At 48.8% G+C, this 17,548-nt stretch overlaps 1 protein-coding gene across 2 annotated transcripts in view; it reads right to left on the reverse strand.

Annotated features, from left to right (window-relative positions):
- The window catches only part of ITGA11 (integrin subunit alpha 11), a 44,480-nt gene extending 30,108 nt beyond the window's left edge, over positions 1-14,372 (reverse strand). For both annotated transcript variants that reach the window (XM_014887869.2, XM_088172738.1), the window contains exons 1-5: positions 14,052-14,372; positions 9,588-9,699; positions 2,553-2,662; positions 1,445-1,536; positions 253-367 (exon numbers count right to left, since the gene is read on the reverse strand). In XM_014887869.2, coding sequence (XP_014743355.2) covers positions 253-367; positions 1,445-1,536; positions 2,553-2,662; positions 9,588-9,699; positions 14,052-14,103 — 481 coding nt within the window. In that variant the 5' untranslated portion in view covers positions 14,104-14,372. The remainder of the gene's footprint in view (positions 1-252; positions 368-1,444; positions 1,537-2,552; positions 2,663-9,587; positions 9,700-14,051) is intronic.
- Between the last annotated feature and the right edge of the window lie 3,176 nt (positions 14,373-17,548).

Raw genomic sequence — 17,548 nt, forward strand, 5'->3', positions numbered from 1 at the left:
ATCGCAGCCGGGATGGGATCGGGGATCGCAGCCGGGATGGGATCGGGGATCGCAGCCGGGATGGGATCGGGGATCGCAGCCGGGATGGGATCGGGGATCGCAGCCGGGATGGGATCGGGGATCGCAGCCGGGATGGGATCGGGGATCGCAGCCGGGATGGGATCGGGGATCGCAGCCGGGATGGGATCGGGGATGGGAGCTGGGATCGCAGCCGGGATGGGATCGGGGATGGGATCGGGGATCAGAGCTCACTCTGCAGAGCCGGGGCCACGCTGCGGGAGAAGCGGAAGTTGGCGTTGACGCGGGAGCACATTCCCGTGGTGTAGTAGGAGCTGCCGCACTCGTGGGACCACAGAGGGCTGCAGGCCTGGGGACAGAAAAGCGGGATGGGGGTCAGGGATCCCCCTCCATGGATGTGTGCGCAGCTTCTCCCCATGGAATGCGGGAGGGGGGCGGGAAACTGGGAATTGTGATGGAAGGATGGGATGGAACTGGAAAATCTCTATGGAAATATTCCATAGGGCAGGTTACTCCAAGATTACTCCAAGCTGGTGTTGGACACTTCCAGGGATGGAGATTCCATAGTAAATGAATGAATAAATGGATGGATGAATAAATTAATCAAAGAATTAAAAAAAAATTAATATATATTATAGATCTGTATTTATGTTATTATTATATTATATATTATATTATTTACAGATATATATCTGTTTATATCATATTTATAATACATTATATTATTACATTATAGTCCAATATGATATAATATAGTATCATATGTGATATAACATTGTATAAAATTTATAATAAAATTTATAATTATATATTCATATATAATATATGAAGATATATTATCGTATATCATAGTCTATGATAATATATAATATACTTAAAAAATATTTACCAGATAAAAACACATTTATGAAACATTAAATATTTTTAAATACATAAATATTTACATGTTTTATATATATTTATCATGCTTATAGTGTAGGAGATATTTATAACATATCTAAATATTTATATATTCTATATATATTTTATATATATATAATAGAAATATAAATAAATATCATAGAATCATAAAATATCCTGAGTTGGAAAGGACCTGTCAGGCTCAAAGTCCAAATTTTATTTTATTTCATGTCACTTTAATTTTTAACTACTTTATTTTATTTTTTAACTATTTAATTTCATTCTCCTTTATTTTATTTCATAAATATTTTCTATTACTTCATCTCATTTTTCCTTTATCATATCTTTATCTTACTTTACTTCCGTTTCATTCCATTTAATTTTATTCCATTTTATCAACAAATCCCCACCCAATCTCCCAACATCCCATAAACAAAACCCCCCCCAGAGGAGCCTCCCGACTCCTCCCCGCTCCCGGCGCTCATTCCCGAATTCCCAGCCCGCAATTCCCGGGAATTCTGCTCACCAGGAAGCTGCTGTCCCTGGGGTTGGTGGCCAGGCTCAGGCCCAGCCTCATGTTGTCCTTGCGCTCCGACACGTTGGACAGCGTCACCCGCCCTTGGGAGAGAGGTTGGGATCAGGGACATTCCCGGGAAATCCGGGATCTCCGGAAAAACCGGGAATCGTGTGCCGGAGAGGAATCTCGGCTGGTGGAACTCCAGAATTGGGGGATTTTAGGAAGGTGAGAAAAGATTTGGAAAAACCAGCATCACCCGCCCTTGGGAGAGAGGCCGGGATCGGAGACATTCCCAGGAAATCTGGAATGTCCCCCGGAATCTCCACAATAACCGGGAATTGTGTGCCAGAGAGGAATCTCTGCTGGTGGAACTCCAGGTTTGGGGGATTTTTAGGAAGGTGAGAAAAAATTGGGAAAAATTGGTAAAATTGGGTTTTGTCCTAGATGGACAACCAAGGAAAGAAAATTTTTTTGGGAGTGAGGTTGGGAGTTGGAGAGGAGGAAATCTGGAATGCTCCCTGAAATCTCTGGATCAACTGGGAATTGTGTGCCAGAGAGGAATCTCTGCCAGTGGAACTCCAGGTTTGGGGGATTTTGGGAAGGTGAGAAAAAATTTGGGAAAAATTGGTTTTCCTAGATGGTCAACCAAGGAAGGAAATTTTTTTGGGGAATGAGGTTGGGAGCAGGTGAGGAGGAAATCCTTGGAGGGTTTAGCTGCTCATCCTGAATTCCCAGGCTAGGGAATCCCTGTTTTCTCCATGGCACAGCCCAGAAATTGGGAACAGCCCCCAGGGCAGCCCTGTCAATCCTAAATCCCAACTGAGCCGTGTCCCAAATCCTGATCCAACATCCCTCTGGAAAACTCAGCTCCCCGTGAGCCAGACCTCCCACTTTGGGATGCAAACCGGGAATCATGGAATAATTTGGGATGCAAGGAATTTCAAACCCACCCAGTACCACCTTCCCCCATCCCAGGGTGCTCCGAGCCCCATCCAACCCCACCCTGGGGCTTCTCTGGGAATTCCACCTTCCCCAGGGAGGAGTAATTCCTTCCCAGAATCCCGTTGTTTTTTTTTTTTAGGGATAATTTGGGATGTCTGGGGTTGGAATGCCGTACCCAGGTTGAGTTTGGTGCAGTTGCCGTGGCCGTCGCTCGGCACCGGACACTTGTAAACATCCCCGGTTTTCTGCTGCCCGTTGGATTCGTACGGAGCTCCCACCACCAGCCTGCGGAAAACACGGATCCGTCAGCACCGGGAGAACGGGAATCCTCCCGGGAAAAAAAAAAAAACACGGAAATCCCCTGGGAAAAAAAAAAAAAAAAAAAAAAAAAAAAAAAGAACGGGAATCCCCCCCGGGAAATAAAAGAACGGGAATACCCCGGGGAAAAAAAAAATGAACGGGAATCCCCCCGGGAAAAAAAAAAAATGAACGGGAATGCCCCGAGAAAAAAAAAAGAACGGGAATCCCCCCGGGAAAAAAAAAAAAAAAGAACGGGAATATCCAGGGGAAACAAAGAACGGGAATCCCCTCGGGAAAAAAAAAAGAACGGGAATGCCCCGGGGGAAAAGGATTCCTCAGGAACAATTCCCCGAGTTGGGAATGGCAGGAGAAGGTCCCAGCCTCAGCGGAAGGGCAGCTTCTCCTTCTCTTCCTGCTGGAGCTGCAAAAAGCTGGGAATGTTCCTGGAATTCTGGGATTCATTCCCAGGAATGGATTCCTGGCAGGGAGGGAGGGCTCTGATCCCGTCTGGAGGCACAGGGAGGAGCAGGGAAGCAGCTCCAGGGTGGCACCAAATCCCTCGGGATCATCCGAGGTGTCCACGGATTGTCCCTTCACTGCCTAGGGAGGAGCTTTTCCACAGGGCCATGGAATGGTTTGGGATGGAAGGGACCTCCCTCACCTCATCCCAAGCCTTTCCATGAGCAGGGACACCTCCCACTGAATTCCAACATTCCCAGGACGTGGATATGGAGACACCTCCCAGTGAATTCCAACATTCCCAGGACGTGGATATGGAGACACCTCCCACTGAATTCCAACAACATTCCCAGGACATGGATGTGGAGACACCTCCCAGTGAATTCCAACATTCCCAGGACGTGGATGTGGATGCAGGATTCCAGCAGAACCAGAAGGAATAACAAGGAGCTGGTGGAGCTCTTCCAGCAAATCCCACAAGGAATTTTCCCTCGGAAAATCCTGGAAAAGGGAATTTGCTCCAACCCAGAGTTGTTACGATCAGCCCTGAGCTGAACGTTGGGATCTCGCGGGGTGGGTGAGGAAATTGGGAAGGAATTCTCCCCAAGAAAATCTCGGAAAAGGGAATTTTCTCCAAGCTGGGGTTGTTATGAGCACTGGGAGATGAACAGTGGGATCTCCAGTGGAGGGAAGGAATTTTCCCCAGGAAAATCCTGGAGAAGGGAATTTGCTCCAAGCTGGACTTGTCCCCAACATCGGGATCGCCCTCGGACATCGGGAATTTTCCTGCTCTCCAAAACAAGGGAGCTGCTAAATCCCATTCCCCAGCAAGAACACCAGCTCCCAGTCGGGATATTTTTGGGACATCCAAACATTTTTTCCCCACTTTTTCTTGACCACAACATTCCAACCCAGCAACCCAAAAAAGCAGGAAGAGAGCAGGACCTGAGGAATCCATCCCTTCTTTCCAGGCTATCCCAAAAATCCTCGGCACCACGAGTTGTCCGCGACTCCCTCTCCCAAAATAAATGGGATTTTTTAAATTTTTTTTTTTTTTTTTAGCTTCCCAAAAATCCTATGGATGCAACCATCCCAGTCTGGATCTCCAGATAAACAGGAGCTCTTTTGTTCCCAGCAGCTGGAAAAGCCACCGGCACAGATGTTCCCTGTTAGACCAGGAATTGTCATTCCTTAAAAATGTTCCTGCCCCAAAGACAAACATCCCATTCTTCTCTCCCAAACCGGAATCGCTCACCCAAGGAAAAGCTCCCGAATAATCCAAGGATTCTCATGGAATCACTTCCTGTCTTACGGTGGGAATTCACGATGGGAAAATCATCATCAACAGCATCCAGGAAAATCTGGGAATTTTTTGGGAATTTGCTCCTTTTCCTGAGGCTCTCCCACACTGCTTGTGGAGAGGAGGGAAAAGGTGGAAGATTGGGAAGAGGAATGGAAAAACCGTGAGGATGAGGAGGAATAAAGGTGGAAAATGAGATCCTCAGAAAATGAGGATCTCCCGGCATAATTCCCAATGGGATTCCAGAAAAATTTCCATGAACTTCTAGGAGCAGCTCCAGCTCCATGTGCCCCCCATCATCCCACAGGAAATCCTCTCGGAGACTTTCCCATCCATTAATATTCCCACATTCATGTGATCACACCACCCATTAACAAATATTCCCAAAAAAAACCCCAGCGGATTTGGGGTCGGATCATCCCTTTGGGATGACGAGGCTAAACCCACCCATTCCCCAATTCCGGGAGCTCAAAGGAAACCCAAACATTCCAAACTTTTGCCATCAATGTGGAGCAGCTGTGGAGCTCCCAGAGCCGGAATTCTTGTCTCCCAAAAAAACAATGGGATTGTTTTCCCTTTTCGGTTAAATGGGAATGATTCATCAGCTGGAGCTGTCAAATCCTCATGGAAACTTGGCAGCTGTGGAAAAGGCTTTTCCAGCTGTTTGGAAGGTGTTTTTAGGGATGCTGCTCCACTCTTCCCTGACTTGGAAACTTGGGCTAGAAATCCTGGATTTTTTTCTTCTAAAAAAAAAAAAAAAAAAATCAGGGATTTGGGATGAGTTATCCTACATCCCCCAAATATCCAAATAATCCTGCTCATTTCAAGAAAACCGGAGCATCTTGCTGTAGAAGGGACACATTCCTGGCTTTTTCCAAGCTTTCCCCCTCCACACACCCTGGGATCATCCCAAAATTCCTGGTTTTTCCCTGGATTCCCACGAGGGAAGCGGCTCCTGTGTCACAGCTTGGCACAAAAAAAAAAAAAAAAAAAAAAAAAAAAAAAAAAAAAAAAAAAAAAAAAGAGGCTTTGAAAGAAAATGAGAACCAAACAATTCCTGCCTCGCCTCCCTCTCCATTCCCTGCTCCCGGAGAAAACAAAGGAAAAAAAAAACAGGGATTAAGTGGGAAAAGCTCAGACGGCTCCGAGCTGTTTGAGGATGGATTTTTAACTTTCATCCCGAAAAAACGTAAGGAGAGGAAAAGCAGGAATATCCCAATATGTGCCCTCCAAGCAAAGCCCAGTGCTGGGTCCTGGTTCCCAGTTTTCTGGGAATCCTGGGAATGGGATGGTTGTGTCCAAAGGCTCAAAAATCTTGGAATTGTTTGGGTGGCAAAGACCTTCAGGCTCATCCCATTCCACCTCTGGATATTTCCAGATGTTGCCCTAAATCCTGGATATTCCCCATCCAAGCGAGGCCGAAGGGAAAAGGAGGAGGGGGAAAAGAAAAAAAAAAAAAAAAAAAAAAGAGGGAAAAATCCTCTGGCTGGATCGAAAGCCAGAATTGTGCTGATCTGGAAAAACACTTCCAGGGGTTTCTGTTTTCCAGCTCCTGCCAGAGGTTTTCTTGGCTGGAATTCTCCCGTGGCTTGGCCGCCGCCGGAGCGCTTGGAATATTTTGGTGGAAGCGCAGAGAATTCCACAATGTCTGCTCCCAGCTCTCCCTGCCACCCCTGGATGCAGGATCCAGAGCAGCCCACCCTATTCCCTGTTTTTTTTTTTTTTGTGGGGATTTTCCCTCTTTTTGGCCTCATTTTCAAGAAAATCATGGAATGGTTTGGATCATTCCAGCCCCCGCTTCCAGAGGTTGCTCCGAACATTCCAGGGATAGGGGGTCAAAAAATTCGGGAAAAAAAAAAAAAAAAATCTGGGAATCGACGGTGCTTCCAAGAGGGAAGGGTTTGTTTGGGATGGAAATGGGAGAATGGGGAAAGTCACCTGGGAAATTCCCAGTTTTCTTGGGAATGTCCAGAGGGAAGCTGGAGATCCCACAGGACCCAATGGATGCAGATCCCAGAACAGCTCCATGGAAAATCCCGGCTGGGCCAAGAACCACGGAGAGACCTCGCCTGGAAACACCGGAAAACGGGGGGGAAAATGACCCAGGAAAAATGGGAATGTGGAATTCCTGCTGCCCACGGTATTCCAGAATTCCTCAGGCTGGCTTTGCTCCCGTTATCCGCTGTTTTCTGGGATTTGGTCATGGATTTATCATGGCTGAAGCTGCAGCCCTGCCCCTTTCAAAAATTCCTTGGAAAAGGAGTTTTGGGATCAGAACTTCCCTTTGGACACTTGGGATACAAGGCTGGGATAGGGAAAGTGTCCAGCATCCCCAAAATTCCAGAAATGGGGCTCCCCTCTCCAGGATTCCTTGGAAAAGCAGCTCTGGGATTCTCCCAGCCACAGCTCCTGGAATGATGGGAAACAACCTGGACAAACACTTGGAATGGAGAAATGAAAGATGAAGGGAATTTCCCCCCTTTTTCCCTGCTCTTGGAATGTTCTCCAGGAATATTCTTCCCAAAATTCCATGGGATTCCGGGTTGTGTTTGCCACAAACGTCCAGGAGCTCCCAGGTTTTATGGGATACTCATCCCTTTTGTGGGAATTCTGCTCATTATTCCCAAATAACTCCAACCTGCCTGGATTTGAGATTCAAATTCTCCCAGGAATTCCATCTCCTTATCCCAAAATTCTTTCCAGGTCGTTTTGTCCCAGCAGTGCAGGGAGTTCCCATTTTTCCCAAAAATCCCCAGTCTGGACACTGGGAATGCTCCCATCCCATAATTCCAGGTACTCCTTTCCCTGCCTGCTCCGGGAGCGGGAAGCTGCAATTCCACGGATGGAATTTTTTGGGGTTTTTTTTTTTTTTTGGGATGAATTCCAGGCACCTGTTGTCATCTTTTCCATTCCCACTTGGAGAAGGCACCTCCAGCTCCGTGGAAAAGATGGAAAAAACATGGAAAGGGAGGTCTGGAAACCCCCTCACTGCTCTGGAAAATGCCGGAGCAAAATCAAATCCCACATGGATGAACTTTTTTCCAGCATTAAATATCCAAGCGGAATTTTTTCCCCCCCTGGAGTTTAATAACCCGAATTTTTCCCCTCATGGATTTTCCACTCTCTGGGATGCACTTCCTTGAGTCTGGGTGGTTCCTTGAAAACTTTGGGAAAAGGGAAAATTCCGGACTTTCAAAAATACCTGGAAAATCAAATCTGTTTGGAGCCACTCCAATATCCCTTTAGAAATATGTGGGGAAAAAAAAAAAACCAAAAAACCATAAACACGAAATTCTTGGAATGCATTCCCAAACAATTCCCAGCAGCCAAAAGCAGCATTAAAAGGCTCAGACGGAAGGAGAGGCGCCAAAATCCTCGGATTCCGCGCTTGGAATTTGGCAGCTGGATCCCGGCGCATCCCCACGGAATCTCTGCTGCGTTCCAGGGGATTTTGGGGAATTCTTTGGGATGGGATTGGAAGATGCTCAGCAGGAATTGGGGGTCTCAGAATATTCCCATTCCTTCCGTGTCCTGCCAGCTCCTGGAATTCTTATTTGGCTCCTGGAATTCTCCAGCTCCTGGAATTCTCATCCAGCTCCCTCTGCACATCCATGGTTTTTATTCCAGAATTGGGGTTTTTTTTTTGGTTGCTCCCAGATTTCTCCCAGATTTTAGCTGTGTCCACATTTTTCCTTGGAATTTTTCTCCTGCTTAATTACAGATCCCTGAGTTTTTATGTCCTTGCCCATCCACAGGATCTCGCTGGAAAAATTCCATTTTTTCCAAGCAGAGGAACCAACAGAAGGAAAAACTAAAGGTGGATCCTGCGGATACTGGCAGGAAAAGCTGGGAAAAGTTGGGAAAAGAAGATAGGAATGGGCTTGGCTCCAGTGCCCTACTTGGGAAAACAGGAAAAAATTCCCAGTTTCCAGGGAATTCAGCCCTTGGCCACCCCAGCAGTGGTGGTGGCATGGAAAAATGGGATAAGAAATTCCAAATATCCCGGGAATTGCAGCCCCTCAGCTGGGATGGAGCTAAAGCAGATCCTATGGATAGAACTGGGATGAGAATATTCCCAAAATTGAGATTTTCGCAGCAATTTCCCTCAGAGAGCTCAGGAATTCCAGGAAACACCGAATTCCCAACTTTTATCCCACGGCATCACCCCTTCCATAGGATGCACAATTCCAATGGGAAAAACTCCCAGTCCTGGTGGAAAACGAGGCTGGGAGCCATGGAAAGAGAGACCCCAACTTCCCAAAATTCCATGGAATGGGAATCTCAAGTTCAGGGTACCAGAGAGTTTTCCAAAAGTGGAAAAGGTTGGATTCCAGAATTCCAGGAGCATCCATGGCATTAATGATGGGATTCAGCCTGGATTCATCCCCCTGGATTCCAGGGAATTCCATGGGCTTTGGAGCATCGGGATGTGCTCCTGGAATGCACCAGAGATCCAAAGATGTGGGTGGGATCCCCTGGGATTGGCCCCAGGATCAGCTCCAGGATCCCCTTGGGATCAGCCCTGGAATCCTGGGATCAGCCTTGGGATCAGCCCTGGAATCCTGGGATCAGCCCTGGAATCCTGGGATCAGCCCTGGAATCCTGGGATCAGCCCTGGAATCCTTCCAGGATCAGCCTTGGGATCAGCTCCAGGATCCCCCTGGGATCCTCCTGGATTAATCCCTGGGATCAGTCTTGGGATCAGTCCTGGGATCCACCTTGGAATCCTCCTGGATCCATCCCTGGGATCAGCCAAACCCACCACAAAATCCCAAACCTGAGCGAATCCCACATTCCCGATGGACATTCCCCATGGATCCATTCTCCAGGCCCCATGGAAACTGTAGAAACCAGGATGGCCTGGACACAAATTCCAGATGGGATTCCAGCTGTTCTGGAGCCCGAGGGGCTCCAAGGACTCGTGATCCACACACATCCATCCCAAATTCCCAATATTCTCTTATCCCACCTAAAATTCCTCTTTTTTTTCCCAGGAAAACCTTTCCTTCATTCAACAACTCCAGGAGCAACCTCACCCTGGCGCAGGAATTCCCACCCCAAACCGGGAATTCTGGAGGAGATTTGGGGTGGATTGGTGCAATTCCCACCAAAATTCCGGCTGAAATTCCCGGTTTTCCAGAGCCCACTCACCATTTCTTCCCGTCGATGTCATGCTGCTGCACCGTGTATCCAAAAAAAGATTCCCTGGATCCCGCGATGATCTGGGGCCTCGCGGTGTCGATGTTGAAGGAATTCCCGAATCCTGGGGGGAAAAAAAAGGGAAGGATCCGTCAGGCAAAAAGCTGGAAAACACCAATTCCACACGGCCAGCTCGGAATTCCCAAATCTCAGAAAGGCTCCAGCCATGGAATTATTCCAATCCCAGCTCCTGCTTGGGGTTGGATTCCAACCTCGCCCATCCCGGGAAAACAAAAATTCCAAATTTTTGAGGATGCTCCAGGGATGGTTTGATCCCATTCCCATCCCAGCCAGGATGGAAATTCCAAAGCATTCCTCACAGCTCATCTGCAGCTTCCCAAAATTCTGCTCTCCATCCTGGAGTTCCCAGGGAACTTCCAGTCCTTGGAGCTCATTTAGGATTCAGAATTCCTGGAATTCAGCCCTCAACAGCTCATCCTGGGAATTCCATGGAGCCAGGATGGGAATGGGAAGGAGAAAGGAGCTCCTCCCTCTGGAATCCATGGATGAGCAGGGCTGGATTCAGCATTTCCATGGGAATCACGGGATGGGATCCATGGAAATGGATCCCAGCCATTCCCGAGGGTTTTCCCAAGGATCCAAAGCTGGGATTCCCATTCCCTGTGGGAGCAGGGGTGAGGAGAGGCAGCTCCGGATGTCCCTAAGGATGGAATTCCAGCCGGGATTTTTGGGATTAGTCCTTTCCCTACGGATCTTCTGGAAAATTCTGCTTCCCACAGAACAGCAGGAGCAGGATCCCTGTCCATGGCATCCCAATCCCGGGATTCTGCTGCTCACAGGGGACAAATCCCAGAAAAATTCCTGGAGCAAAATTGGGGGAATTTTCTGGCAGCTCCTCCCCGTGCCAGGAGCCAGATCCAGGTGGGAAATCGGGAAATCAGGAATCTCCACAGGAGTGGGAATTTTGGGAATGCTGGAGATGCTATCCATGGGAAGCACAGCCCAAATTCCAGGAGAGAGCAGCGGGATCATGGAAAACCAGGATATCCCAGATTGGATTCCCTGAATCCTGCCGGATGCTTCATTCCAAGAAAAAACCTCGGAATCCTCCTCCAGGACAGGGATGGGAGGCTCAGTTTGGAATTTCTCGGGATATAAAGGAGCCGCCGGTAGGAAAATTGGACACTGTCACTTCCTGGGTGGAAAAATCCAGCTTGGGAATGTTTGGATAGGCAGGAATGCAGGAGCTGAAGGGAATGTTTGGAATCCTGGGAACAAATCCTCCCCAGGAGCAGGGAACGACGGAATCCAACCACGGATTCGGAGGAGAAGGAACTTCCAAAAGCTCCAGAAAGAAATTCTAGAAAACTGGGATTAAAAAAAAAAACCAAAAACCAAAAAAAAAAAACGGGAGACAGGGATGAGAGCCAAGATATTTTGCGGAGAGTTGACCTCATTTCACATCCCGAAGAAACGAAAACCTCGGGAGAGAGGGAAGCTGGGATTGGCCATGGAATGATGGGGAAGGAAAAGGGGGAATCAGAGGGAATTTGGGGAATTTGGGATTTTGTATTCCCAGCAAGGAACTCCAAGATCGGAAGAGTCTCGGATGCAAAGGAAGTGTAGGAGAGGATGGGATGGATTTTCCTCAGAATTTTCCAGGATTTTGCACTGCAGACCCCCCCACGCCCCAGGCTGAGGATTTTTGGGAATGGGAACAGCGGGATAAATTGGAGAATCCCATTCCATGGTTTAGGAGCTGCAGCTTCTGGATAAAACTCTGGAAAAGGAACAAAACCCCTCCAAAAACCAGAAATATTCCATGAAATGGGAAATCTCTGGGAAAAGATATGGAATCCCAGGTAACGGACACAGGGAAGCAAAAAAATCCGGCAGAGAAAATTCCAAGGAATGGATGGAACCTCAAAACTCTGGCAAAAAGAAAGGAATGAAATAAATATTGGGAATATTCCAATTGGGAATAATCCAACCGGCTCCAGCTGAAATGGGAATTTTAGGAGAGGTTATCCAGGAGATTTGGGAGGGATTTTCCTACTGGGAATGACATCACTGTCCCAAAGAAATGATCAAAAGCTCCAAGTTTTCCTTGGAATTCAGAGGGCAGGAAGCCTCAAATTCCTCCTTTTCTTTGGAGCTTCTGGAGCATCCAAACTTTTGATTCTTATCAGGAAAAATATCGGGAAACAAGGAAATGTTTGGGAAAGAAGAATGGGAATAAAATCCACCCTTCCTGCCAGGATAAAAATCAGGATTAAAAAAAAAAAATCCTAAAGGGGAAATTTCTGGGATGGGGATGATTCCAAAGGCCCTGGCACCAGGCGGGGAAACTGGGAAAAAAGCGGGGAAAACTGGGAGAGAGGAGAGGGAAAAACTGGGGAAAAAGGGGGGGGGGGAAGTGAGGAAAATGGGGGGAAAACTTGGAAAAAAAAGGAGGGAGTGGAATAAGGAAAACGGGGAAAAAGGGAGGCGGGGGGGGAACTGCCCTGCCTGAATCCTTTGGGATTCCCAGCTGGAAAAGGAACTTTGGGGAGTGCCTGGAAGTTTTCCCATCTCTGGTTCTACTTCTACGGAAATTTGGGGCTGGATTTTGCTGCCTTTGCTCCAAAGTTTTCTGATTCCCCGGAAGAATATCCCGGTTTTTATTGGGCTCTCAGGAAAATCCAGCTTTTTTTTTTTTTTTCCCCCCTGGCTTCCGGCACTCCCGGAATTCCTGGAGACGGAATATTGAGCTGAACAAGGAAAATTTTCTAAAGGATAAAGATATTTTGGGGAAAAAAAAAAAAACCTCCTGGAAGCAGCAGGGTGGGATTGAATTCCTGGGAATCCAAGGGAATGCTGAGAATTCCCAGTTTTCATCACCGAGCCAGAGTTTGTCATCGGGAAAAATCCCGGGATTTGGATGGGAAGCCCGGGAATGCTGGGGGTGAACAGAAGCTCAGCCATCCTGGAACATTCCTGATTTCCCACAAAATCCCCGGGAAGCGGCTCCGGACGGGGTTTGCCACACCAGGACCTGGTGCTTCCGGAATTCCCACAAAAATCCCTGGATCCAGAAACATCCGGGGACAGAAATCCGCGAGGTTGGGAATCCCTGTGGGAACAAAATCCCGCGGGCAGAAACCTCTGGATGTAAAAAATTCCAGAGGCAGAAACTCTCGAGGGTGGAGATTCCGGGAGGAAAATCCATGGATGGAGGGAAAAACAGGGAATATTTCATCCCAAGGAGGAAATTCAGGGATTATCCCCACACATCCCAAGGCAGAATTCCCAAATCCGTTCATTTATGGAGCAGCCCCGTGTCCCCGGGGGGATTTCCATGGAATTTCTGCCCATAAAACATCCATGGATGGGGAAAAACTGGGAGAGAGGAGGGAATAAACAGGGAATGTTTCATCCCAGGGAGCAAATTCAGGGATTATCCCCACACATCCCAAAGCAGAATTCCCAAATCCCCCTTCCAGAGCCCCCCCCTTTATGGGCCGGCACCGTATCCATGGGGAAATTTCCCGGGAATCTTTCAGCTCCCGGGATTTTTCCAACATCCCTCTCCAGAGCCGCAGCCCCACATCCATCCCTCCATCCACACATGGATCCAATTATTCCAGGAAAAGCAGCTCGGCCACGGCTCCCTTGAAAGGATCCCCCGGCAGAAAAGGGAGGAAAAAAAAAAATAAAAAAGAAGAAAAAAGAAGAAAAAAAAAGAAAAAAAATCCCCCAAAAAGCGCCAATCCCATAAAAACCCCAAGCAGCCTGGCGCGTTTTCCAGCAGGAAGTTTGGGAATGTTTGCAGCTGGAGGAGGCGCGAGCCGGTGGCCGAGCTGCTGGCAGTGGGGAAAAGCGATTTTATTTTTTTTTTTTTTTCCCAGATTTTTTTCCCGTTTCCCTCCCCCCCCCACTCTGGCGGCTCCCAGCGCGGGTGGATTCCAGATGGGATTAAAGCAGGAATGAGGAGTCGCTTTTTCCAAGGAAAAAGAAACCCGGGGAAGAAGCCGAAAAATCCATCCCAGCCCCCCGGAGAAGCCGCAGGATCAGCTTCTGGAATTAAACTCCGCCTAAAGCTTCTCCTAAATTTAACCCCGAGCATTCCCTGTATTCCGACGGGACAAACCGCAGAAAAGCTGGATTTAGGGAAAAGGGAGGTTTTCCTAAATTTAACCCCCAGCATTCCCTGTTTTCCAACAGGACAAAGCACAGAAAAACTGGATTTGGGGAAAAGGGAAGTTCCTTTCCCCCAAATACCCGATCCTTTGGGATTATCCCGATCAATCCCTCTCCAAAACCGAGGAGGAATCGGGAGCTTCCCGGCAATTCCAAGATTTCCATCCCTTCCAGCAGCCTCCTCTCCCTCCCAAACTTTTCCAAGGTTTCTCCAGAGTTTTTTCCAAGCCATTCCCGGTTTTTTTTTTGGGGGGTGGGATTGGGATGTGCACTCACCGGGCAGGAGGCAGAGGGAACAGGCCAGGAGAATCCCGCTGGGAATGGCCATGGAATCGCCGGCTCCCGAGCATCGGCGGGACTGGCAGCTCCTATCCCAGATCCCTTCCCTTATCCCGAGCTTTTCCCGGCTCCCTGACAGCGGGAGAGCGCTGGGAGGGAGTGGGAGGGACGAAGGGAACTGGGAGGAGGGAAAAATGGGAATGGGGACGGACTTTTGTAGCAGCGGCACCCTTTAGGGAGCGGATTCCAGTCGGGAATTCCGACTTGGAATCAGCTGTGCCACCCGGGAATTCTGACCTGGAATCAGCTGTGCCAACCGGGAATTCTGACCTGGAATCAGCTGTGTCAACTACGAATTCCAGCCTGGAATCCCCACAGGGAATCAGGGCTGTGCCAACCAGGAATTCTGACCTGGAATCAGCTGTGCCAGCCGGGAATTTCAGCCTGGAATCAGCTGTGCCAACTACGAATTCCAGCCTGGAATTCTGGGATGAGGTCCCTCAGGAAAGGATGGGATGGGCACAGACTCCTCCAGGCCGTGCCACCCTTTAGGGAGAGGATTCCAGTCGGGAATTCCAGCCTGGAATTCCGGGCCTCTCCCGGTGGGATCCCACCTTGGCAAGGGGACACCGCGGGTGACACCTGCGGGGGTGACATCCCTGTCCAGGGGTCAGCTCCACTGGGAAAAGAGAGGGGAGAAGGGAAAACTGGGAAAAAAGGGAAAATACTGGGGGGGAAAAAAAGGAGGAAAACTGGGAAAACACTGGGGGGGGGGAAAAAGGAGGAAAACTGGGAAAATAGTGGGAGGAAAAAGGGGGGAACTGGAAAAAGAAAGGGGGGAAAACTGGGAGAGAGGAGAGGGAAAAAACTGAGGGGAAAGGGAGGAAAGCTGGGGAAAAACTGGGAAAAGAAGAGGGGGAACTGGGAGAGAGGAGAGGGAAAAACTGGGGGGAAAAGGGGGAGGAAACTGGGAAGAAAAAGAAAGGGAAAACTGGGAAGAAAGGGGGGAAAAGCCTGGGAGAGGGGGGGAAAGAAATCGGGAGAGAGAGGGGGAAAAACCGGGAGAAAATAAAGGGGAAAAACTGGGAGAGGGGAGGAGAAAACAGGGAATGTTTCATCCCAGGGAAAGAGTTCAGCTGGATGCGGATCTGGGAATTACATCAACCATTCCCAACGGGAAGGTCCCGTGGTTTTTCCCAGATTAAAATCCTTGGATGACTCCTCAAAAACCCTGGAGAAGGGGGAGGCTGCTCCGGCCGTGTCCTCCCAGCTGACCCCTGGATCCAGGAGAAGCTTTTGTTTGTCTGGAAAAACCTCTGGAGAAGAGGAATTCCTCCTGGAATCATGGAATGGGGAGCTCATCCCACTCCAATCCCTCTCCTTGGCTGGGAATCCCTGGATCCAAATCCCAGCTCCTCCAATCCCACGGGATTTTGCGCTTTCATCTCACCGCATTCCCGACTTTCCTTCCTTTTTTTTTTTTTTAATTGTCTCAGGAGTTTTTCCAGATTTTTCAGTTTTTCCAGACTCCAGCTGTTCCTTGATCCCGGTTTTTGGGAGGTGTCTGACCTTGGATGCAGCCGCCTCGGGAGTTTGGGAAGAGCCAGGCTGGAAACCAGGAATGTAAACACAGGCTGGGAATGACAACAAATCCCCAAATTCCCAGATTTCAGCGCAGCAGGAGCTGGGGTGGGGGGGACATGCAGGGATTTTATCCCACTCCAGAGGCTTTTCCCACATTCCGGGGGAAGCTGGATGCTCAGGAACACCAAAGCCCACCCCAGAGCTGGATTTGGGATCGGGATTTGTCCCCCTGGATACCCCGGAGCAGCTCCAAGCCGGAGCACGTGGATCCCTCATTCCTGATCCAGAGGCTCTGCTGAGCCCGGCTTTTTTGGTAAAAAAAAAAAATTAAAAAAAATTGGAAGCAGAATTCCAGCCTCTCCCACCGTGTCAGCTCTTCCCAGAGCCAGGAAAACAGAGAAGCAGAATTCCAGCCTCTTCCACACAGGAAAACAGGGATCAGAGCGCCCCCAAATACTGGGATGGATCCTAGGATTATCATCCCATAATTCTGGGATGGGTGCTGGGATCTGCTCCCAAAATTCTGGGACGGATTCTTGGATCTGTTCCCAAAATTGTGGGATGGATCCTGAGATCTGCTCCCCAAAATTCTGGGGCGAGTTCCGGGATCTGCTCCCAAAATTCCCGGAAGGATTCTGGATGTAGCTCTGCTAAAATGTTTGGATGGATCTTGGGATCAACTCCCCCAAAATCCTGGGATGGATCCTGGGATCTTCCCCCCAAACTCTGTGGTGATCTCTGGGTTCTACTCCCAGAATTCTGGGATGGCTCCCTGCAAACTGGGCAGGACAGACAAATGAGGAAATTTTGGGAATTCTGGTGGGAACAAAGAGCTTGGGGGGGGGGGGGGCTCCCTCACGGCCCTTTCCATTCCCATTCTTGGGAATTGTGGGAATCCTTGGGAGGCACTGAGGGGACCTGGTCCCTTCCCTGTCATCCCAGGGAAATTTGGGAATGCTCCTGGAGCGAGGGGAAAACGAGGAGCTGAGCCAAAGGTGTCGGGTTTGCCTTTGAAATTCCCATTGGAGCCAAACTCATCCATCAAACATCGGATCCAGGCATGGAAAACGCTCCTTAAATTCCCTGGGCTGGCTTCCCACAGCCCGGGATTCCTGCCAGGAGCCTTTTCCATGCTCCACTCCGCCTGTTTTCCAAGCTGCCACCAGATCCCAGAGTTTCCAAATCCAGCTTTTCCCCGGCAGACGGGGAGGGGGCAGCAGTAAATTCGGATTTTTATGGAATTCCATATCCAGGCAGGAGCCTGGGAAGCTCCAGGATGGGGAGGGACGGGAAAGGAGCTCCCAGTGGAATTCCAGAGGTTCAGGTTGGATATTCCTGAACTGTTCTTGTTCCCATTCCAGCAGACACCGCTTCCTATAGGAGATGAATTATGGGATGTGAAAACTCTGGGAATTTCCTGGATGCTCCCACAGCTCAGGGAGTCCATGGGATCCAAACCCTGTTGGATTGGGAATATCCCCCATAAACCTGGATAATCCTGGATGTTGGTGCAGGGTTTATCCCAAAAAAATTTTCCCACTTTCTCCCCTCTGATTCCTTGAGCTTTATCCATTGGCATTGGAAAAAGAGAGGAATTTTGCCGGGTAATTCCAGGGGGTCACCACAACTCTCAGTCCACGAAAAATGTTGGGAAAATGTTGGATTTGGGAATGGGGACGGAGCAGAGCCACCCACACAAGGAGATTCCCACCCCCAGTCCATTTGGATTCCATGGAATTTTTGTAATCTCCTCAGATTTTCCCTTTTATCCCTCATTTAATCCTCTCCTTCCAGGGTTTCCTGGGATCCTTCCTCTTCCTCCTGCTTTACCATTTCCAAATAAATCCAGATGGGTGGAAAATAAGGAATCTGGGATAGGCACTAAAAATAGATACAGAAAAATTATGGAA

The sequence above is a fragment of the Sturnus vulgaris genome, chromosome 13 (assembly GCF_052056855.1).
Source record: "Sturnus vulgaris isolate bStuVul1 chromosome 13, bStuVul1.hap1, whole genome shotgun sequence".
Taxonomy (NCBI): Eukaryota; Metazoa; Chordata; class Aves; order Passeriformes; family Sturnidae; genus Sturnus; species Sturnus vulgaris.